The following is a 23,665-nucleotide window of genomic DNA, read 5'->3' as shown; positions in this document are numbered from 1 at the left end:
AGCATGGAATTTTAATAGATATAAGTTGGATGCTATATTAATCTGCTAGGTCTTCTATAACACAATATCATAGACTAAGTGGCTTAAACATTATACATTTATTTCCTCGCAGTGCTGAGGCTAAAAATCCAAGGTCAAAGTGTTGGTGGGTTAGTTTCCCTCAAGACTTCCTTGGAGGGTAGATCGCCCCACCCAGCTCTGACTGTCTCTTCATATGACTTCTCTCTGTGCACAAGTTTCCTTGGTGTCCCTCAGTTCAGTTCAGTCTCTCAGTCATGTTCAACTCTTTGTGACCCCAAGAACCGAAGCACGCCAGGCCTGGAGTTTACTCAGACTCATGTCCATTGAGTCGGTGATGCCATCCAACCATCTCATCCTCTGTCATCCCCTGCTCCTCCTGCCCTCAATCTTTCTAAAGTCCCCCTTTTTAAAAGGACACTAGACAGATGGTTGGAGAAGGCAGTGGCACCCCACTCCAGTACTCTTGCCTGGAAAGTCCTATGGACGGAGGAGCCTAGTAGGCTGCAGTCCATGGGGTCACTAAGAGTTAGATATGACTGAGCGACTTCACTTTCACTTTTACTTTCATGCATTGGAGAGGGAAATAGCAACCCACTCCAGTGTTCTTGCCTGGAGAATCCCAGGGACGGGGGAGCCTGGTGGGCTGCTGTCTATGGGGTCACACAGAGTCGGACATGACTGAAGTGACTTAGCAGTAGCAGCAGACAGATGATATTAGGACCCACTCTAATAGGCTTTCTAGGTGGTGCTAGTGGTAAAAAAAAATCTGCCTGCCAATGCAGAGGACAAGAGATGCCAGTTCAATCCCTGGGTTGGGAAGATGTCCTGGAGAAGGAAATGGAAACCCACTCCAGTATTCTTGCCTTGGAAATTCCATGGAAAGAGGAGCCTGGACGGTTACGGTCCATAGCGTACAAGTACAGTTATATTCTGAGATGGTATAGTTTTAGGATTTTGACACATGAATATTGAGGTGGTGCAGTTCATCCCAAAGCTGATGCTATAACTTCTATTATTAGGAAATGCAATTTCTGAATTCCAATTTTTGCCTTTTACCCAATAGTTATGAGACTCTTGACCAAGCAACTGGTTTGTGCTTTAGAGTTTTTATTTTTAATGACCCTGATACCTGGACTGTTTCTCTCAAAAAATAGCTACAAGGCCAAAAGATTAATGATTCTAACATACATGTCCTTAAAGTATCAAAGTGCTATACAAGTAAGAGTCCTTTCTATAATCCTAATTGTGTAAGATTTAAATTATTAGTCTTGTAACTATATGCTACAGTCCAAGACAAGAATTTTTAAATTAATAATTACTTATCTTTTGTTAACTCATCAAAGTTGTTGAGAAGCATTTACTTTTTTGTTTTTCTATCTTGCTGTTTAGTACCCAGAAAGATCTGTGCAAGCTGAGAGATTCTCCCCTTTCTTATCTGATCCTTGATCAAGCAAAGTAAAATTTAATCACACCCTGCCCTCTATGATTTTTCAGAAAAGTTATAAAAAAAAGGAAAGAAAAACAAATCATTCAAGATGAGTAGATTGCTATAAGCTACCTTTACTGAAATTGTGTACTGTCACCTAAGCCCTGTTTTTAACTCATCTTCTCATGAACTTTACTCTTTGTGAGCAATTTCTCCTACCCCCAAATCAAAAAAGCTAATGCTACAGAGATTTAAATTTAAAATAGTCAACCGAAAATCAATTATTCTGCCTGATCCTGAAAAGGGCCAATGCAGCAATTAGTAGAAGGATTATACTTTTGCCCTAAGAATTCCATAGGCATATTATAGTAGGATTTTATATCCTGCTTTCAGGGAAGGATAATGGAAAATATGGGGGAAGGGAGAGAGAAAAAAGCCACTGCCATTAAATAAGTTCTCAGAACAAAACATCCTTCAGTGCTTCATTTAGCAAAATATGTCATTTCAAAAGTGTTTCTGAGTGAAAGTCAAATGAAAATTTTATACACTGACTATAAAGAATAAAACATCCTCTGGGAAGAAATTTACTCACCCATGAAAGGTAAGAAGCCTTCATCCCAACCCCAACTGCTAGATTAGTTGTGGATAAATGATGGATTGTATCATTTCTGAGAAGGCTCCTTGCTCAGCCTTAAGCCTGGTCCCTAGAGAGCCTTGCAAGACCATTTGTTTACTGTACCTCATCCCTTAAGCCATGGAGATTTTATCAGAGTTGTCGCTGGAATTCAATAATTTTACTTTATCCCCTTTATTTTCCATCATTTCAAAGTTCTCATTCCTTGTAGTTTCCAGTCCAGGCTGAGGGACATGAGTCCCTTTTTATCCTATGACCTGTGAACTGGAATCAAAGCTGGAAAGCAGTGACTTCTTGAAGAAGAGTGAGGCCTTTTGTGATGCTGTTTTTGCTCCACCTCTGTGAATTGTAGTGCACTCAGTTTATCACCTCTGCCTCCAATCAAACTTGCTTAAAATGGCAGAGGCAGACTTTCAGAGATCTGTTAGCACATAACAGGGCGGTATGAAGAGAAATGTCACCCCTCCATCCAATCCCCACTGTGCTGGGGAAATGAACCAACCTGAAACAGGCCCTTTCAATTCACAATTATACGGTTCCTCACCTTCTGGTCTCCCCTTCATAGCAACTCTTAAGTGGAGGTCTCTTTATTATTAAAGGAGGGTCAATGTTTCTGGCCTCTTCATTGCAAAAGAGGGAAGCCTCGGAATAAAATGAAGAGCAAAACAAAAAGAATTGAAAGAGACATAAACTGCTCTCTTGGGCCTCATATGTGCTACCTTTAATCTGCAAGATCATTTCAGCTTCTCTACCTAACGAAAAGCTTAGCTTTGTAGCTCTCATATATTAGCTCATTCCAAAATGACCTCTAAATCACTATTACTCAGAAACAAGGACCATACTTCCATTCATTTTATTGTTCCTGGAGTCTCCTTTCAGTGCCCTATCCTGCTATTTATTTTTAAAGGGCAGTATCTGTTTGCTAATAACCTCCCACATGAATTTTATTTTATTTCCCTGACCTCTGTTAAAGAAAGATAGAAGGAAACTGTAAAAGGATTTCTACCTTTCATCCTAGGGGAAAGGTCAGCCTATGAATATAAGAAGTTCGTTAATATCCTCCCATCCAAATAAAGCTCAAACTCCACAACAATGGAAATACAATCAAAGCAATGGTCAGTTCATGCAGCGACACATCTAACCCTAATAACTTAGAGCCATTTTCATTTTTCACAAATGCTTCTGTTCCTATTACTCAGAAGACATGGTGTGTTTACTGCATTTTTCAATCAGAACTGATCATCTCCAAAGTCAGAGTGAGATAACTCTGCTGGGATAGTGTCTGTTTTTCAAATGACACTGTATTTTTAAATTAGGTGGCCTAAGGATTCCTTTTAGGAGTTGAATTCTTCCTTACCTGAGTCTATATAAAAACAACAGTGAGTTGAAAGAAATGCAAACTCCACTTTCACCAATAACAGTCAAATCAGAAGGCAGAGAAAGATTGTAAACAATTTCCTCATCTCTTAAAATGAGAAAACATCCACATTTCAGGACTGCCATGTCAATTAAGCAATAAACCGTTATGAACTAAACTGTTTTTTTAACCATATATCTTAACTTTAATCAATTCTGCAACATGATGTGTTGGAAGAGTTCCTAGGAAAAGTCACCTGTCCTCCAATAATCTCTATATCTACTTGTCTTAATTTTGAGTGTAATACACCTAAGTACTAAAAATTGTTAGCAACTTTACTCGAATTAGTGTATATGGTAAATTATTGCTACCCCTAGCCACAACCTTACAGAATAAAACTGATTTTCAGTAAGAACGGGAGAGGCAGCAATTAGGGTGCTCTATCAAAAGACCCTGAGGGTAAGGTGCTTGGTCAAAGCTCTGGAGAGATAGAATATAGGGGAGGGGTGTTGGGTGGAAAGAAGATCTTATGGAAAAGACAGTATTTCAAGCACTTTACTGTGGGACGGGTACTATCATGTCCATTGTACTGACAAGGTACTAGAGACCTGGAATGAGTACTTTGTTGCACAAGAGCAAAGATGTTCATTTGGAGGAACTGGCTTTGGTGTCAAGCAGCTGGGATTCAGACCATACCTTGTGACTGCCCCCACCCCTGCCACAGATGAAGAGAGGAAAAGAGAGTGAAGAGAGCACTGTGGCTCAGGTTACTTGGGTCCTCTGCCTGGCCAATATCTAGTCTCCTGTTATTCTTGACTAGCAGGACCGTATATTTTATTTTGGGAAACCCTGAGGAATACACAGTGCCTCATGCCTTAGGTGATCAGTTCCGGCAAACAAGATCTAAGCAGAAACCTACTGAGTTTGCTTTCTGTAAAAGTTATCATCCTCTGAGAAACAGAAAGACTCAGCTGGCACTTGCTGTTTCCCTGTTTTCTTCCCATCTCTCTGGCGGAAATGGATTCATCTGCTAGGGAAGGTGGAAAAGCCCTACTGTGGCTGAAAGACTGACAGCTCCATGCTAAGAATGGCAGAGGAAGCCTGGTGTCATTCTGGAGCAGCCATATCAATCCTGGATTGTCCAGTTTGGCACTTTTTTTCTTTCTATGAGTTTCTAAAAGTAAACTCTCTTTTGTCTGAGCTCTTTCTTCTGTTCCCTGTGCTCAAGTACAACGCTAACACATAAGGGGATATGCAAAAATAGAAGAAAACCCAGCTCTTGCAGAGAATACCACCTTGCCTGAGTTTGGCACCATATGTAGTGGGTACTCACAGAGCTCTATGCCACGTTCTTCCACTGTGTGCACTTACACTGCTCCTGTTGCAGGATCTACACAGGATCTACACAGAGACCTACCTTCACAAGAGTACAGTGAATATGGTTTAGCTATGGCACTGCAGTAGAATTTGGCAAAAGACAACCTGTAACAGTGTCAGACTTTACTTTTTGTGGGCTCCAAAATCACTGCAGATGGTGACTGCAGCCATGAAATTGAAAGACGCTTACTCCTTGGAAGGAAAGTTATGACCAACCTAGACAGCATATTGAAAAGCAGAGACATTACTTTACCAACAAAGGTCCGTCTAGTCAAGGCTATGGTTTTTCCTGTGGTCATGTATGAATGTGAGAGTTGGACTGTGAAGAAGGCTGAGCACCAAAGAATTGATGCTTTTGAACTGTGGTGTTGGAGAAGACTCTTGAGAGTCCCTTGGACTGCAAGGAGATCCAACCAGTCCATTCTGAAGGAGATCAGCCCTGGGATTTCTTTGGAAGGAATGATGCTAAAGCTGAAACTCCAGTCCTTTGGCCACCTCATGCGAAGAGTTGACTCACTGGAAAAGACTCTGATGCTGGGAGGGATTGGGGGCAGGAGGAGAAGGGGACAACAGAGGATGAGATGGCTGAATGGCATCACTGACTCGATGGACGTGAGTCTGGGTGAACTCTGGGAGTTGGTGATGGACAGGGAGGCCTGGCATGCTGCGATTCATGGGGTCGCAAAGAGTTGGACACGACTGAGCAATTGAACTAACTAACTAACTAAGATAAATGCAACCTGGGGTCTATTTTTTTATGGAGTATAAACTGATAATGTTTATTTGTATGTTTGTTTTTCCATTTTCATTATTTTACAAACAAATGAAGACAAAGAAGAATATACAACTGAGCTTACAAAAGCTCAGTAAAACCTAAAATATTTTCTATATGATCCTTTACAGAAAAAGTCTACTGGTCCCTGCAGAAGGACAGGACAGTGTAAAGTCAATATGAAAATTATCACAACTATCCAGTTTTCAAATCTTAGCCTCCCATAATGCCATTTTTATATTCCCTGGTTGGTCAATGAGTCACCAAATCCACATCATGTTCTATAGTAGAACAACTCTAAATGATTTTCTGAAGGAAGTTAGTGGAGGATGATAAGGAAAAAGGAAAACGATCAGAACAAATACACTTCTGACTTAAAAGGAAGAATCTAGTTTTAAGTATATAAACATCAGATTGCCAGAAAAGAACATACATCTGCTGACCACTGATTGTTGAAAAGTAAGTATCGTTAAGCATTCAACAGAAAATCCTACAAGGAATTACATATTGAATGCCTCAGAATAAAAGCACTTTTCAGGAAGACTTCCCTGCCACAGGTGGTACCAAGCTTTCATTCCACAAATAACATTTCCACTATTCACTTTAATTCTCATCATACAAAATGCTAGACTAACAACTCGATTGAAAGCCCTAAGGAAAAAGATGATGATTTTCCTGATTTTCAATTCTCACAGCTTCATAGGGCCTGAAAGATGGTTAGCTGTTTAGATACTTGGCAAATTATTTCAAATAATGTAGAGAAAAAAGGCTTTCACTTCTAATATAAGGCTAAAGAACTATTTCTCATAGTCAATGGTAAGGGTATAAATTATGAAATTTCTCTAATTTCACATTAAAAAAACTCATCCCAACATGAAATCAGCTTATTGCTAAATCAGCCCCATTCAAGAAGGTTTTCTTTGACCTTATATGGCTGTTAGTGAAAGCTTACTTCTGCCTCATGAATAGTAGAAAATACCCTTTCAACCTGGACCTACACAAACACAGAAGAGGAAGAAAATATGTGCCTGTTAACCTTGCAGATCCCCAAATATCTCAATTTCATTTGATTTTCATTGTTTTTCTGTATGCATGTATACCTTCTAAAGCATTTTGGTCATCAGCTTCTCAGAAGACAAGCTTTTCCTCTTCCTCTGTAACATCCAATTTTTTCTCTGTTGGAATTTTGTCATTGCAGAGCTTTCACAATGTCATAATAAATTATATGCTATATTGGTCTTCTTATCATTTTAAAGGGTAAATGGATTTAGGAAAAATAAATCATTGAATCAGTGATTTTTACCTAGTATTTTGTAGATACAACATACTTTGTCTTCAAATCAAAGATAAGATACTTTTGCTCATACACCTTGCACAAAATTCCCCTTCTTAAGAATCAGTCTTCAAGGTTTGATTTCTAGTATTTATCTTTCACAATGAATGTATGTACAGTCATATAATTATAAAATTATGCAAATATTTTATGTAGATCAGTGATGATTGCATATAAATGTTATAAAACAACACATTACAAAGCACTATGATTAGGGAAAATGGTAATTGTGAACATCTGGATTGAGAAATTTAAATCTGAAAAAGTCTGATATTTTTCATAAAGCCTTTTCTCAGTGTTTGTCCAGATTTCATTTGGTACTGACTGAAACCACTTATCTGAGACAGGCTAATTAAATGTAGATCCAAATATGTTACTCAGATGAAACACCCAGGTTTTTTAAAAAGTATTTTTCTCTCTTTGTTATGTAACTACTTTGGTATAAGAATTTTTTTAGTGTTGCTCTTGAGAATATTCAGCAATTTTGATATCTGAGAGTACAGTAAGAATGGCCACAATGAGAAAACATTTAAAGTCAAACACAAAATTTCATTGAGGAAAACAACTATATACCTAAAATTGCAAAAATATCTTGAGCAGGTATGAATTTCATTTTAAAAACTAAGGAAGAAGAAAATCTATCTCTCTTTTCAATGAAACCACATGTAATTTCTAATTTGAGGCTTTAGTCTGGCCAAAGCCCCTCATCTCTGTGAATTGAAGGACTTACCTTTTTCCCCCAAACACAAGTATGTTTACCTTCTGGGCAAGATGGATATTCAAAGTACTTCCAAACACTGGTGGAGAAATTGGCCTTTCAGAGCAGGTACTCAATCAATCAGGGCAGATGCCAACTGACAAACAAAAGTCTCGTCCACTAGTGTGGCCCTGTTGGCTATCGATCATGTTCCTAGAGGCAAAGAGCTGGCATGGGAGGGGGAGTGGAATATTTGTCATCCACCCACTTTGGCATTCACTTTGAAGTCTCTTTCTTTTCTGGGTTTGAGCTTTGACCACAAAGGTCTTGCACCTTGTCTGTACCACAAATCCTCTCCAGCCTGATTCTCCTACTGAGCTCTTTCTTGAATACAAGGGGGAACATCATTATTCTCTTCAGCAGCATGGAGGGAGAGGCTATGCAGTCTTTTCATCTCAATCGTTTTTACACTGTAACAGGTATAAGTTTCAGGGCATTTCTCCTTCAACCTGCATTCCTACAAATGGATTCCACAAAGCTATCTCATGTCTCTGTCATGTTTCTCATCAGGAATTTAATGATATGATCAGGGTAAAAATGCAAGCCTCCAAAACTCAATAATTTAATTTTTTAGTCTGATTATGCCATGACAATTTTTCCTTGCATCTAATGAGGAGAGAACTCCTCTATGGCACTTCAATAAGGGAAGCCTAAGACTGAAACAGAGTTAAGTCCCACTTCTTATATAGAAGAAATATAGTCCAACTATTTATATTTTTCATGGCCAGAGTATTTTGATATTGTTGTCTTTCACATAATTATACCATCCACATTCATATGCATGATTTTGAGATTTCTCTCATTTTCCATTTTAAAAAACTTTGTGAAGGTGTAATTCACATACCATACAATTCACCCGTTTAATACACATAGTTCAATGTATTTAAATATATTAACAAGAGTTGTGTAACTATCACTGGAATCTAATTTTAGAACATTTTCATCACCTCCAAAGAGACTCCAACTCATTAGAAGACACTCCTCAATCCCCTCCAACTCACTGGCCACTGGCAACTTAGCTACTTTCTGTCTCTAGAGATTTGCCTATTGGGATATTTTACATGAATGGAATCATATCATATGTGATATTTTGTGACTGGCTTGTTTTCCCTCACATGATGTTTTCAGGATTTATCCATGTAGCATGTATAAGTATTTCAATTTTTTATTGTTAAATAATATTCCTTACTATGGAGTTACCACATTTTATTTATCCACTATTTTCTTCTTATTATACTTTTTCCTTTTATCACGCCTGGAGCATTATCTATGCTATAGGAGTCAAGAAAATGTTTTCAGAATTAAACTGATGAAATTGATATAAAATTAGAAATACAGTAAACAACTGCAACTCCTTCCAACCAAAAAACTGATCTATTCAAATTGAAAAAAGGCAATTAATGTAGATATTCAAGAACTCATATGTTGAGAAACTTTAAAAGCACCAGGAAACATGGAAACAGTGAGTAAGCATTGTTTCTGCCTTCATCAAAACATTGTTTCCATCTAAAGAACTTATAAACAAGTAGATAATAGTGGAGAACGGTAACCATAATTGTTATCTCTATAATATCAAGCAATAACAATGAAGGATTTTCTTTTTTCATGTTGACTTCACAGAACTATGTAGTTGTTTGAGAATGATACTGATAAGCTGATATGCCTGTTTGCCTGGGTAGTAAAGACTGATACTAGTAATGCCAGATTTATTAATGCAAAAATCTAGCAGACTCTCCATACTCCTCATGATAGAGGATATTAAAAAGAAAGTGTAGAAGACTTAGCTGTGGGTCCTGTTATTACTTACAATTTTTATTTAATGGCATTTTTCTCATGACAAAACCCTTAATGGACTCTGAGTTACATGCAGAGGTACAATTAGAATTAAGACTCTTGTATTAAGAGTTCTGAATTTGATATTATAAAATCAAAGATATTCACCACATGAATGGACAAATGTAGTTTTTATCTTTCAAGTTCAAAAGAAAATATGTTCAATAATTTGTGTAGCACTCTAGACACTAATAGAAATAATATGGGAGCTAAAGCTTGATTAGTTCATTATTCTTTGTATGTGTTCCTCTGCCTCAAAATGTGTGAGATAAATTAGTGGAGAGGATTTTATTCCCTTTTAGTGCTGTGTTTTAATGGATTTTTTTCTCTTCAAGTATAATTTTCCTAGGAGTAACACAATCACATTGAAAGAATTAACCTTGCATTTTCTTCCCTTCATGAGTTAATTCACACAACAAAACCACATTTAATGCTCTCATTCACATAGTCATTTTAAAGGAAATACAAACAAAAGTTTTTTTAAGTTTTCAGGCTATTTGGAAAATAAAAAAGAATAAGGTGAAATAGCAGTCATCCATGAAAACAACTGACATTTAGTTTCACATGTAAGGTAAATCTGAATGGCAAGAGAACCTTTCTACTCACAGGTATCTAAAGATTCGTCTGAATCATCAGGGCAGTCAGGGTCTCCATCACACAGCCAGCTCTGGGAGACACAAGTCACGTGATCGTGGCAAAGAAATTCACCAGGATCACAGGACTGCTGATCTGAAAATGAAAGTGTTTCAAAATAAAATATGAATGATCTGAACATGAACACGAGAACAGTACAAAGATGAAATGTGAGAAAGCAATGCATAAAAGGTACATGAATGGGATCCGCATTTTCTATTCAGCTGCAAAGCTAGACCAATTATTTTTCTTAATTTAACCCACTCAGCTCAAGCACTCAAATTCAAAAGACGGAATTTTTTGGAGTCTCACACAACCTATCCTAAAAATAGTTAAGAATTCTGTTTGTTTTGGGGGCTACAAATCTTTCTCATGTCAGTTAAGGCATATATATATTCCAGCAAGAAGGTTAATAGAAGATGTTGATCCAAAGCAGAAGTTCTTAAGCAGAATCTTTTAGTTTCCTACTCTGGCCCAAGAAAAGGAAGAATCAGCCAAAAAAGTGAAACCTTGTACATAAATACCATCTCTTAGTATTCAGTTCTTAACCGTTCACCCCGATGCTGGAACTTCATGCCTCTCTATCTATTAGATACCCCATCTCATCTTATTTTCTCTTCTCTTTTTCACTGAAACTTCCCAACTGAAAGCTTCTGCTTCTCGACAATGAGAGTGATAGAACATTCCATAAAGCTTTGCTCTAATTCAGGTTTTTACATTTGTTTGCATTCAAAATTCCATTATTTTTTTCTTTTTTCGAAAAAAAAAAATTCCATTATTTTCCTTCCATTGTTTCAGAATATTTAGGATCTGTTGCCTTTCATCAAGTCCTAATAAATTCATCAGATGCTGCTTTTTGCAATAGTCTTATTAGTGTCCTATAAGTTTATTCAATAAAATATTTCCTTTTTAAAATAATTTTAAAATATGTCTGATATAAAAATGTTTTTATAATTGATGACCTCTGAGTATAAAGGAGTGTTAGGATTGTTAGACATTTGATATCACTTATTCTTTATTATGTATATATATATATATATATATATATATAGATGAGTATATATGTTTATATATATATAATATATACAAATGAGTCAAGATAAAAGAAATTCATCAGTAGATATGTCTTTTGATATATATCAAATACATATTCTAGGTGATATGAAAGCATTACACCATAGCTTAATTGACCTTTTCCCACTAACAATATGCAAAACGATGGCATATTTTCCACTTAATGGTTTGATAAAATATAGTATGTCTTTCCCTTCTCTCCCTCAGCCTCTTCTTCCAATCTCAAAGTAACTTAAAACAAGAATACTTTACAGTTCATAGGAAGACTTCCATGGGGGCTCAGATAGTAAAGCATCTGCCTACAATGCAGAAGACTTGGGTTCAATACCTGGGTCAGGAAGATCCTCTGGAGAAGGAAATGCCTACCTACTTCAGTACTCTTGCCCGGAAAATCCCATGGACAAAGGAACATGATAGGCTACAGTCCATGGGGTCACACAGTCAGACACAACTAAGTGACTTCACTTCACTTACAGTTCACACATATCCACAAAACATACATCCATAATTAACTTTTCCTACTCTACACCATGATATTTTCTCAAAGTTCATACATTTTTACCTTACTACATTTTCAATAAATTCACTATCAGTTCCATACTCATTACCACTGCTATCATAATCGTTGTTTTTTTCTAACATCAGGCTGCTTCTGTATATTGTGAATTTGGCCTTAGAGCTGGTGCTATCGAATCAAAGATGTGGAAGTCTCAGTCTTTGTCTTGAAAAATTCACCAGCCTACTTGTACCAACAGAATCAAAAGGAAAAAAAAAGTACACCGTATACAAAAAGGTGCCAAATAAATGATGTAGAAAATAACTGCTAAAAGGAGAGCTCACAAGTAGAGACAGATGGAGATGAAGAAAATTTGGGGGATGTACTAAAGTATTATTTTAAAGGTAGGTAGGAGATGGCTAAATGAAGAATAAACATAAGACATTCCAGACAAGAGGTAGGATAAAAAAAAGCTAATGCACTAATTACTAAATTGCATTTGAGACAAATATTTTATATTGTAATTGAAATGACATTCATGTTATAAGATCTAGGTTTTTATCCACCAAACATTATGTGTGATATTTATAAGTATGTTCCAATGCTAGAGGAAGGGGACTTAAACTTTGCTTTTAGGCAGTCATGTACATGTAGTTAATGCAAAGAGACAGAGACTATATGATTTATTATCAAACTGGGAGAGATCTTAGACTGAAGGAAGACATTAATAACTACCCTGGGGCAACAAGTATAAACCAAATCTCAACCAGAAAAATCAGAATGACTATTGATTATAACTATAGCTATTCTGCATTTGGTGACTTTTGAGATGCTAGGTTGTCCCATCTTTATTCCTCCCAAACTATAATTGCTATAAGGAAAGGGAGAAAAAATGGTGCCTTGCTAAGTGCCATTATATAGTGCCATAAGTAAATGATCAATAAGAATTTGAAGTATAAAGAAATGAAAAGGGCCATACAGAACAATTTATGGGTGCTGAAAAATAATGTGTCAAAAACATAGGTCATATTTAGTAATGAAGGACTTTAAGTACTGTAGGAAGCATTCTGTAGATAATTTGAGGTTATGGAAAAGTACTTAAGAAAGGGTATTCTTAAGGTCATCTGTTAAGAGACTATTGCCATTGTCTAGAAACAAGTTCAAGATGACAGGTAAAGCAGTGGGGACTAAAATGGAAACTCTGTTCTAAATGATGTAATGTAAGAGTTAGGAGTTGCTGACTAAATGGTTGAAAGGCTCAAATATGCCTCCAAGTAAATAGCCTCAGAAATTGATTAAATGGTGTCTCAAAACAAAGATAGGATATAGAGATGGGAAACAAAGAAAAGATATTGTGTATGTGAATGTAGATTTGCATATGAGCCTGGTCATGGGGACAGTGGAATAATAATAGTAAAGAGTAATCAGTATTTTTATAGTGCTCTGCAGCTCAAAAAGCAGTTCCATCCCTGGCATTTTTATTTCTTCATTCATTTATTTATTCAACAAATATCACTGGGCTTCTACTATGTTCTAGGAATTGAGGATACGATAGTAAGTAAAACAAAGCAGAATTCCTTGCCAACATGGAGTTTATGTTACAGTAGAGGATAGAAACAGAAATAAGTAAGTTAATGGTAAAATGTATTAGAAGATAAACTCTATGGGAAAAAAGTAAAACAGGAATGGGGATTTGTGTTAGAGACTGGGAAGACTGATATAGAACCTTGATATAGAAGATTGATATAGAATCAGGTAGTCAGAATATGTCACAGAGAATGTAAAGGCTTATGGACGACCCAGAGGATGGTATGGGGAGGGAGGAGGGAGGAGGGTTCAGGATGGGGAACACATGTATATCTGTAGCGGATTCATTTTGATATTTGGCAAAACTAATACAATTATGTAAAGTTTAAAAATAAAATAAAATTAAAAAAAAGAAGATCAGAGTGACATACACTTGAATAAAAGCCCATGTGTCAAGAACCTGTGGCAGTATTTCATTGTATATATATGTAGCACATCGTCTTTATCCATTCCTCCATCAATGGACATTTAGGTTGCTTCTATGTCCCAGTACTGCTGTGAACATAGGAATGCATGTATTTTCTTGAATTATCCTTTTGTCTGAATATATGCCCAGGAGTGGACTGCTGGATCATATGTAGCTCTATTTTTAGTTTTCTTTAAGGAACCTCCTTACTGTTCTCCACTGTGACTGCATCAATTTACATTCCCATCAACAACGTAGTGGGGGGGTTCCCTTTTCTCCACTCTTGTCTCCAATATGTATATAATGGAATATTGCCTGCGTGCATGCTCACTCACTCAGTCAGGTCTGATTCTGTAACCCTATGGACTGTAACCCTTTAGGTTCCTCTGTCTATGGGACTCTGCAGGCAAGAATTTTGGAGTGGGTTACCATTTCCTCCACCAGGAGACCTTCCTGAACCAGGGGCTGTACCCATATCTCCTGCATCTCCTGCATTGGCAGGCAGATTGTTTCCCATTGAGCCACCTGGGAAACCCTCAAATGGGATATTACTCAGGCATAACAAAGAATGAAATAACATCATTTTTAGAAACAGGGATGGACCTAGAGATGATTACACTAGGCAAAGTAAGTAAGACCAGGAAAGACAAATATATGATATTGCTTACATGTCAAATCTAAAAAAAAAAAAAAAAAGGTATATATAAACAGACTTATTTACAAAACAGAAATAGAGTTGTAGAGGTAGAAAATAAACTTAAGGTTACAGTCAGGGAAAAGTGTGGTGAGAGGGATAAATTGGGAGATTGGGTTTGGCATATTCGCACTCAGTTCAGTTCAGTTCAGTTCAGTCCCTCAGTTGTGTCTGACTCTTTGTGACCCCATGAATCGCAGCATGCCAGGCCTCCCTGTCCATCACCAACTCCCGGAGTTCACTCAGACCCACGTCCATCGAGTCAGTGATGCCATCCAGCCATCTCATCCTCTGGCATCCCCTTCTCCTCCTGCCCCCAATCCCTCCCAGCATCAGAGTCTTTTCCAATGAGTCAACTCCTCGCACGAGGTGGCCAAAGTACTGGAGTTTCAGCTTCAGCATTATACCCTCCAAAGAAATCCCAGGGCTGATCTCCTTCAGAATGGACTGGTTGGATAGATAACTAATAAAGACCTAGTGTATAGCACAAAGAACTCAGTATTCTGTAATGACCTATATGGGAAAATAATATAAAAGAGTGGATATATGTTTATGCATAACTGATTCACTATGCTGTATACCTGAAACTAACACAACACTGTAAATCAACTATACTCCAAGAAAAATCAATTTGATAAAAGAACTTGTGGCAAGAGAGAACCCAGCTAATTTAAAGAACAATAAGAAACTCTGAGTGGCTGGAGAAAAATCAAAAAGCAGAAGAATTGAGGTCAGGGAATCAATAAATATGGGGTTGAGGGTGGCAGGTGAAGGCTTTGCGTTTTACAAAAAAAATAAGATGGGAAACCACTGGAATATTCTGAGTAGAGAGACACAGTCTAAGTGACTTTCTTTCTAAAGGATGACTCTGGCTACTATGTTGAAATAGAATACAGTGAAGTGAAGGTAGAAGCAGAGAGGTCAACTAGGATATTATTGCAATAATGTGGGTGAAAGGGGATAGCTGTGTGGATAAATGTGTTGGTGAAATGGAGTTTCAAGATGATTTGATGAGGAAACTGAAGTTGAATGTCTTTTCACCATCTTGTTAAATGTCAGGATCTTAAATTCAGATCTCTGACCCCAAACGTATAACTTTTCAACTTTTTTTTTTTTTTTTTTTGTATTATACTGACTGTGAGGTGCTTGGGAGACATCCAAGAATAAATATGCAATAGGCAGTGACAACTCGAAGTCTGAAATTCAAGAGAAAGTTCAAAACTGAAGATACAGAAAAGAACTGGAGCTGTATGAAAACACTGAAAAGCGTAAGAATAGATTTAGATGAAATTAAAGACAGGTGCGGGAAGAGAGAAAGACAGACAGGAAGAGAAAGTCAACAAAGTAAGAGTAGGTCAGGGACTTCCCAGGTGGTCCAGTGGCTAAGACTCCAAGTTCCCAATGTAGGGCGGTGAGGTTCCATCACTGACCAGGAACTAGATCCCACATGTAGCAACTAAGAGTCTGCTGTGCTGTGCCAAATCATTCAATCCTGTCCAACTCTTTGTGACTCCATGGACTGCAGCCCACATGCCATAGCTAAGACCTTGCGCAGGCAAGTAAATAAATAAATGATATTTTAAAAAAAAGAGCAGGTCAGGCAAGGAGATAGAAAGTTTAGCGAGAGATACAAGAGATGGACAAGGGGGAAAGGGATGCATTAAAATCATGGAAAATTTTAAGAATGGATTAACAAAGGGGTTTACCAATGACCAAGCACAAGTAGGATAAATTATAAGATGGAGCATACTTGAAGGTCAAGGGATACATGTCACTGAAGGGAGAGAGACTGCAGGTTCCAAAATGATAGGAAAGTTCAGCAGCTCCTAAGAACTCAAAGGACTTTGATGCAAACCTAACCAACAGTGGGAGCATCTGCTCTGAGAAAGGAAGGACAGAAAAATGAGAGAGATAAAGCATTAGCTGGTAGAGAAGAAGGTTAAGGTATTCCTACCTGGTTGTGTTTTCTCAAAAAACTGAAAAGCAGGATTCACTTTTGGAATTTAAAGAAAGTAGAATTGGAAAGAGTGGTAAAGATTCAGAATGCATAGAAAAATGAAAAGTGAGTCAACTAGAAATCTGTGAAAGGATGTCTTTCTAACAGCAATGGGAATCCAATTAAATTGGAAAGTATATATTTGACAGTTAATTTGTTTTGTATGAGTGTCCAAATGTTCACCTGCATTGAGCCATAGATACAAATAATTTCTTGGGAAAATGCCATAAGAAAGACCCTAGGGAAAATACGTAAACCACTCTTCCTCAATACATATGCAGACGTACTGATAGAGAAGAAAGAAGAAAGTGAAGTCCTCAGTCATGTCTGACTCTTTGAGACCCTATGGACTGTAGATTTTCCAGGCAAGAATACTGGAGTGGGTTGCCATTTCCTTCTCCCTGACCCAGGAATTGAACCTGGGTCTCCTGCATTGCAGGCAAACTCTACTGTCTGAGCCACCAGAAAAGCCCCAGATGTATTGACACATAGACACATATACAAAATCATCATGATGCAAACTTTTTTTTTTTTTAAGTATGATATACTTATGGGAGTTTACCTAATGAGCCTACGTTATCAGCTTGCTCAGCAAGCTCCAACCTTTAAAGGGAGTTTGCATTGTTGCAATTTTGAGGACAGTTTTATATTATCCCTCTAGGAAACAGCAGTTAAGAATAACTTGTTACAACCCACCTATTTATTCTTCTACTACATATTCCATTTCAAGGTCAGTTTTTAAAGCATTGATTATTGGATTCAAATAAATGAATTTCTACCATTTTAAGGTACTTATTTTAAAATACATACACTGGATTGATTTCTTTGAATCAGAAGCTAAATATGTTATGTCTATGTGCATTTTCCATTTATCCTTTTTAATGCTTCATGTTACACTTCTGAGATAGCCAAACTAATCTTATTTTACATGTCTTCCTATTGTATGAAATGTAATATTATACACTGTAATTAAAACAAGAAGCTTATGAGAATGTGCAGGCAGTTTTGCTAGCATTCATAAGGAAGAAGATCAAAGCTAATACTGCGATTCTTCATAATAATAGACTCTTGCAGTCAAAAGACATGAAAAGATTAGGACAACCATAGCCTATGGAGTTTACTGAGTTTGGATTCATCCTGGCATGAGGAAATCTTGGTGTAATAATCCTGTTACACTTATATTAATACATCTAATTACTTGTCTTAATAAACATGTATACTAATACTTTTGGAGTTTGGATGTCAATGGCCTTAGCTAAAAGATTTTATATACATGAGTTGGCCTATATTAGTTAATTTATATTTTCTCATTTTACAATAATGAGAAATTGCTACTCAGAAACCATACAGGTCAAATACTAAAACTGATATCTGTCAATAGCGGTCAATTGTGTAGTCTCTACTAAGTCCTTGAGTATTTTATTATAATTAAGTTATAATACTGTCATTGAATTTCCCTTAAAAGTTGATTTGCTACTTCAATACTAATCAGAATGTTAACTTACCAACAAATTGTGTCCTGAGTACATGATAGGGCATCATATGGGAACATTTGAAGGACATATACATGATGAGCTATGGTAGCTAATTACAACTTAAATGTAAAGGAGGGATAATACCCACTCAACAGCCAAATTACTGAGAAGTCTGATACTAAACCTAGTTAAGTTAAGGAAGAAACAGATACAGCCTCTTGAACAAATTGAGTATGAGGAAAATGCTCTGAGTTAGGTTTTCAAACTTAGTTAACATGAAAAATATTTACTTATTATATCTATATGTGTGTGTGTGTGTGCTCCATTGTGTCCAACTCTTTGCAACTCCATGGACTGTAGCCTACCACACTCCTCTGTCCATGGGATTTCCCAGGCAAGAATATTGGAGTACTATATCTTATATCTATATCTCATCGCTAACTTAAACATAATTATTAAAAGAAAATATGGTTATATATTGTTCATGTAATAGGTAATGAATTCATTATCAGAAAAGAATTCTTATAGAGACCTACATAATACATTGCCTGTTCAACTTCAAAGTTTGATAAAGCTCATGTAAAATTAGCTATCAGGAATCAGGAAACACCATGATTCTTTTTCCTTTATATTTATCTACTCCAGAAAAATATGCAAATGTAAATGAAGAATATAATCCGAATCCATTTATTTTTCATAAGATATTGAAAAGACTTCTTCTCCAATGTTTTTTCCTACCATCCTTTAACCATTCAGCATATACTTTAAGCTCTCCATACTGTTCTATTCACTTTCCTTAGATACATCATTGTATGTATTTTTGTATTTACTTTATCTGCTTATTTATTTGATTGGAATGGCTTTTCTCTGTAACAAAACTAGTACTGCTGACAAAGGTCCATCTAGTCAAAGCTATGGTTTTTCTAGCTGTCATGTATGGATTTGAGAGTTGGACCATAAAGAAGGCTGAGCTCTGAAGAATTGATGCTTTTGAACTGTTATGCTGGAGAAAACTCTTGAGAGTCCTTTGGACAGCAAAGAGATCAAACTAGTCAATCCTAAAGGAAATCAACCCTGAATATTCATGGAAGGACTGATACTGAAGCTGAAGCTCCAATACTTTGGCCATTTGATGTGAACAGCTGACTTATTGGAAAAGACCCTGATGGGGGGAAAGATTAAGGGTAGGAGGAGAAGGGGGTGAGATGGTTGGATGGCATCATTGACTCAATGTACATGAGTCTGAGCAAACTCCAGAGATAGTGAAAGGACAGGGAAGCCAGGCACGCTGCAGTCTATAGGGTTGCAAAGAGTAGGACGCAACTGAGTGACTGAACAACAACAACAATTGCTCTAGAGTCCAAAGACATTTTACCTCCTTTAATTGAAACTTTCACAACAAACTTTTTCTTCCTTCATCACTGATTCCATAGTGCTCCACTCAAACCTCCCAAAAGATCTTATGGTATTTCAAATTAGTACAGTAGTTACCGGGTGCTGAGCTTCTGGAAGGCAGAAGGCTCTGTCTTAGACTTCACATTTGATATAACAAGGAGTTTTCAATGGAAAAAAGTCAATTTTTCTATAAAGAATTATACATTACTTTTGGAAAGAGAGGGGAAATAGAAAAACCAAAGCAATACTGGTGTTTTTTGTTTTATTACCAGAATGATAAATAGCTTTATTTAGTTAATCACCAAAATAAAGCTAAGCTTTCCCATGCTTAAAATAAAATACTCTGAATAGCAAAGATTATACTATATAAAACTAAAGCATCCATGAAAACTAAAACTCAAATTTGAGAGAGATTCAATGTTATCCTCCAGAGTCTCTTAAAGACTATACTGAAAATTACACTTTTACAATAGCTGGCTATACAAATGTAACTTAGCCAAATGCGTTAACAATAGTTTTTTTAAATGATAATTCCTTTAGGAATATAATTATTGTAAGTGTAAGACAAAGTGAAACAGCACTTTAAGTCCTTGCTTGAAAAGAATACAAAAATAATTTGGATTATGCACACTTAGAGAGGAAGGGAAGGTAGATCCCAAAGGGTCAAAATTTGTAGTTTCATTTTGGCAAGGAAATATATCTCCTTCACGAAATTTGTGGTTGATTGAAATATAAACCCTACTATATGTGGAAAATTCTGAAAGAGATGGGAATACCAGACCACCTGACCTGCCTCTTGAGAAACCTATATGCAGGTCAGGAAGCGACAGTTAGAACTGGACATGGAACAACAGACTGGTTCCAAATAGGAAAAGGAGTACGTCAAGGCTGTATATTGTCACCCTGCTTGTTTAACTTCTATGCAGAGTACATCATGAGAAACGCTGGGCTGGAGGAAGCACAAGCTGGAATCAAGACTGCCAAGAGAAATATCAATAACCTCAGATATGCAGATGATACCATCCTTATGGCAGAAAGTGAAGAGGAACTCAAAAGCCTCTTGATGAAAGTGCAAGAGGAGAGTGAAAAAGTTGGCTTACAGCTCAACATTCAGAAAATGAAGATCATGGCATGCGGTCCCATCATTTCATGGGAAATAGATGGGGAAACAGTGTCAGACTTTATTTTTCTGGGCTCCAAAATCACTGCAGATGGTGACTGCAGCCATGAAATTAAAAGATGCTTACTCCTTGGAAGGAAAGTTATGACCAACCTACATAGCATATTCAAAAGCAGAGACATTACTTTGCCAACAAAAGTCCGTCTAGTCAAGGCTCTCGTTTTTCCAGCGGTCATGTATGTATGTGAGAGTTGGACTGTGAAGAAAGCTGAGCACCGAAGAACTGATGCTTTTGAACTGTGGTGTTGGAGAAGACTCTTGAGAGTCCCTTGGACTGCAAGGAGATCCTACCAGTCCATCCTAAAGGAGATCAGCCCTGGGTGTTCTTTGGAAGGACTGATGCTAAAGCTAAAACTCCAATACTTTGGCCACCTCATGTGAAGAGTTGACTCATTGGAAAAGACTATGATGCTGGGAGGGATTGGGGGCAGGAGGAAAAGGGGACAACAGAGGATGAGATGGCTGGATGGCATCACCAACTCGATGGACATGAGTTTGGGTGAACTCCGGGAGTTGGTGATGGACAGGGAGGCTGGCGTGCTGCAGTTCATGGGATCGCAAAGAGTTGGACACAGCTAAGTGACTGAACGGAACTGAACTGATACACAATAAAATTATAATTCATTGTTTCATTTATCGATGCTAAGTCCATCCTTAAAAATCTGCCCAGGAGGAGAAGCCGGCTGGACGGCGCGTGCGGGAGTGGGGTCAGAATACGGTAGGAACCTGAAACGTCTTGAAGTTGTCTGAAGAGTCTTCAATCACTATGTCAAGTGACACAGATATTTCTCTTTCTTCATATGATGAAGATCAGGGATCTAAACTTATCCGAAAAGCTAGAGAGGCACCATTTGTCCCCATTGGAATGGCAGGTTTTGCAGCAATTGTTGCATATGGATTATATAGATTGAAGAGCAGGGGACATACTAAAATGTCTGTTCACCTGATCCACATGCGTGTGGCAGCCCAAGGCTTTGTTGAGGGAGCAATGACTCTTGGTACGGGCTATTCCCTGTATCAAGAATTCTGGGGGAAACCTAAACCTTAGAAGAGGAGATGCTGTCTTGGTCGTCTTGGTGGTGCTTGCTTTAGTTAGACATCTCATATTGAGGTTACATGTTTATGCTGAAAATAAATTGTTTGGGTCAGACAAGAACATGGTAATTTGAAAATTGGCCTCCTTTCTTGCAGGCTTGATTTGCCTGGTGACCAAGTTACTGGTGACTAGTTCACTAGCTAGGTCATTCAGGGGAGTCAGACCAGCACAAAAGAAACATGTCACTTTTAAATACACTTGATAGTGGTACCTGTCCACCTTCTTAAACTCTTCTGTTGAAATTAGTTCTAAAGAAGACAACATGCCAATCCTGAAAATGCTCCCAGTTGCTGCAGAATATCATATGCTTTTGATGTAATGTAGGAATCCTATTTACCCCAGTTAATGTAACTTTCTGACGGCCTTGTGGACTGAGTACTGTTTTAAGGGCTGGTTGGCTCTTGAGGAACCCTTTCAGAACAGTGCATGGAATACAACATTATAAACCTCCCTGCAAGTCTGTGTGTGTTTTTAAACCAAAACTAAAAAGCTGGTAACAGAGCCACTTTGAAGTAGTATTTATTTTAGAATCATAAACATGAGAGTAACTTAACTTGTGGATCCCTTTTAGCTCTTTAGCAATTGCAGAATTATATTTTGCTGCTGTTATATTAGAATAATTTTAAATTATTTTGAAACATGTATTTTAAGTGCTAATGCAAAGGTAAATGAAAAACACTTTTTAAATGTGTGCAGTATGTTTATTTTCTCCAAAAGTATCATCAACTAAATAAAATCCCTACAATGGAAGTCATTGATGAGCAAGCTGGTTTGGTCAGACATTATACAAACTTTGGTATATCACAGAATGCTTTGTTGTACTTGTGAATTCTCGTCTAACCTGAATTTACATTCCATGGTGATAACATGGTAAATGTAGTATTATTAAAGTAAATGAACACATCAAAAAAAAAAAAAAAATCTGCCCAGGCCTGTATCAGAGAGTCAGATAGTAATGAAGAGTATCCATATTTCAACAATGATAACATGGTTTTTAACTAATAACTTTCATTGTTTGTTGGGTCATTACTGATAATTTAATTTCTTTTTCTAAATACATATTTCCTCACACACATCATGTATGTAAGAATATCATGTTCTTATATAAATGTATCATTTTTCACACAGCTCAACTTGGAGCTCTGTTATCCCTGAAGATAAAACTCTTTAAGAGAGACTAATCAAATTCTTGAATAACAGCCCAGTGGTAGACTGAATAAAGATACCCCAAACATGTTCACATCCTAATTTCTAGAACCTCTTAATGTGTCACCTTACTTTGTAAGGTGACAATGCAAGGTGACATGTGACAGATGTGATTAAGGAATCTTGAGGTGGGGAGACTATCCTGAATTATCCAGGTGAACTCAATGTAACAACAAGAGTACTTATAAGGGTCAAGTCAGGAGAGGATGGGACCACAGAAGCAGATGCTGGAGGGACCTGTATGTGTTTGCATGCTAAGACACCTCAGTCGTGTCCGACTCTTTGCTACCCTGTGGACTGTAGCCTGCCAAGCTCCTCTGTCCATAGGATTCCCCAGGCAAGAAATAATACTGGAATGGGCTGCCATGCCCTGAGGAAGCAGTTATGAGCCAAGGAATATGAGCAGCGCTACAATCTGGAAAAAGCAAGGAAGTGTATTCTCACCTAAAGCTTCCAAAATGACTCAGTCCTGTGGACGCTATTGAGAGCTTTGACTTCAAGAAATGTAAGATAATAAACTTGTGTTGTTGTAAAGCCATTAAGTTTTGTGGCAATCTGTTACAACAGCAATAGGAAACTAGTATCAGACCCCAGTTCACCTCATGGTCCAGATATTAGTTATGTTGCTGCTGCTACTGCTAAGTCGCTTCAGTCGTGTCTGACTCTGTGCGACCCCAGAGACGGCAGCCCACCAGGCTCCCCCATCCCTGGGATTCTCCAGGCAAGAACACTGGAGTGGGTTGCCATTTCCTTCTCTAATGCATGAAAGTGAAAAGTGAAAGTGAAGTCGCTCAGTCACGTCCGACTCCCAGCGGCCATGGACTGCAGCCTACCAGGCTCCTCCATCCATGGGACTTTCCAGGCAAGAGTACTGGAATGGGGTGCCATTTCCTTCTCCAATTACTTATGTAAACCTG

The 23,665-nt window shown here is 37.5% G+C and overlaps 1 protein-coding gene and 1 pseudogene across 1 annotated transcript in view; one reads left to right on the top strand and one right to left on the bottom strand.

Moving 5' to 3' along the window:
- LRP1B (LDL receptor related protein 1B) overlaps positions 1–23,665 on the bottom strand; it is a 2,167,013-nt gene that overhangs the window by 1,775,368 nt on the left and 367,980 nt on the right. Inside the window, exon 2 of the mRNA XM_070768349.1 lies at positions 10,117–10,239. Within this exon, the coding sequence (XP_070624450.1) occupies positions 10,117–10,239 (123 nt within the window). The remainder of the gene's footprint in view (positions 1–10,116; positions 10,240–23,665) is intronic.
- LOC109568075 (HIG1 domain family member 1A, mitochondrial pseudogene) lies at positions 21,125–22,463 on the top strand (annotated as a pseudogene).

The sequence above is a fragment of the Bos indicus genome, chromosome 2 (genome assembly GCF_029378745.1).
Source record: "Bos indicus isolate NIAB-ARS_2022 breed Sahiwal x Tharparkar chromosome 2, NIAB-ARS_B.indTharparkar_mat_pri_1.0, whole genome shotgun sequence".
Classification (NCBI taxonomy): Eukaryota; Metazoa; Chordata; class Mammalia; order Artiodactyla; family Bovidae; genus Bos; species Bos indicus.
The sequence above is the reverse complement of the archived record's forward strand: the minus strand, read 5'-3'. Positions and strand labels throughout refer to the sequence as shown.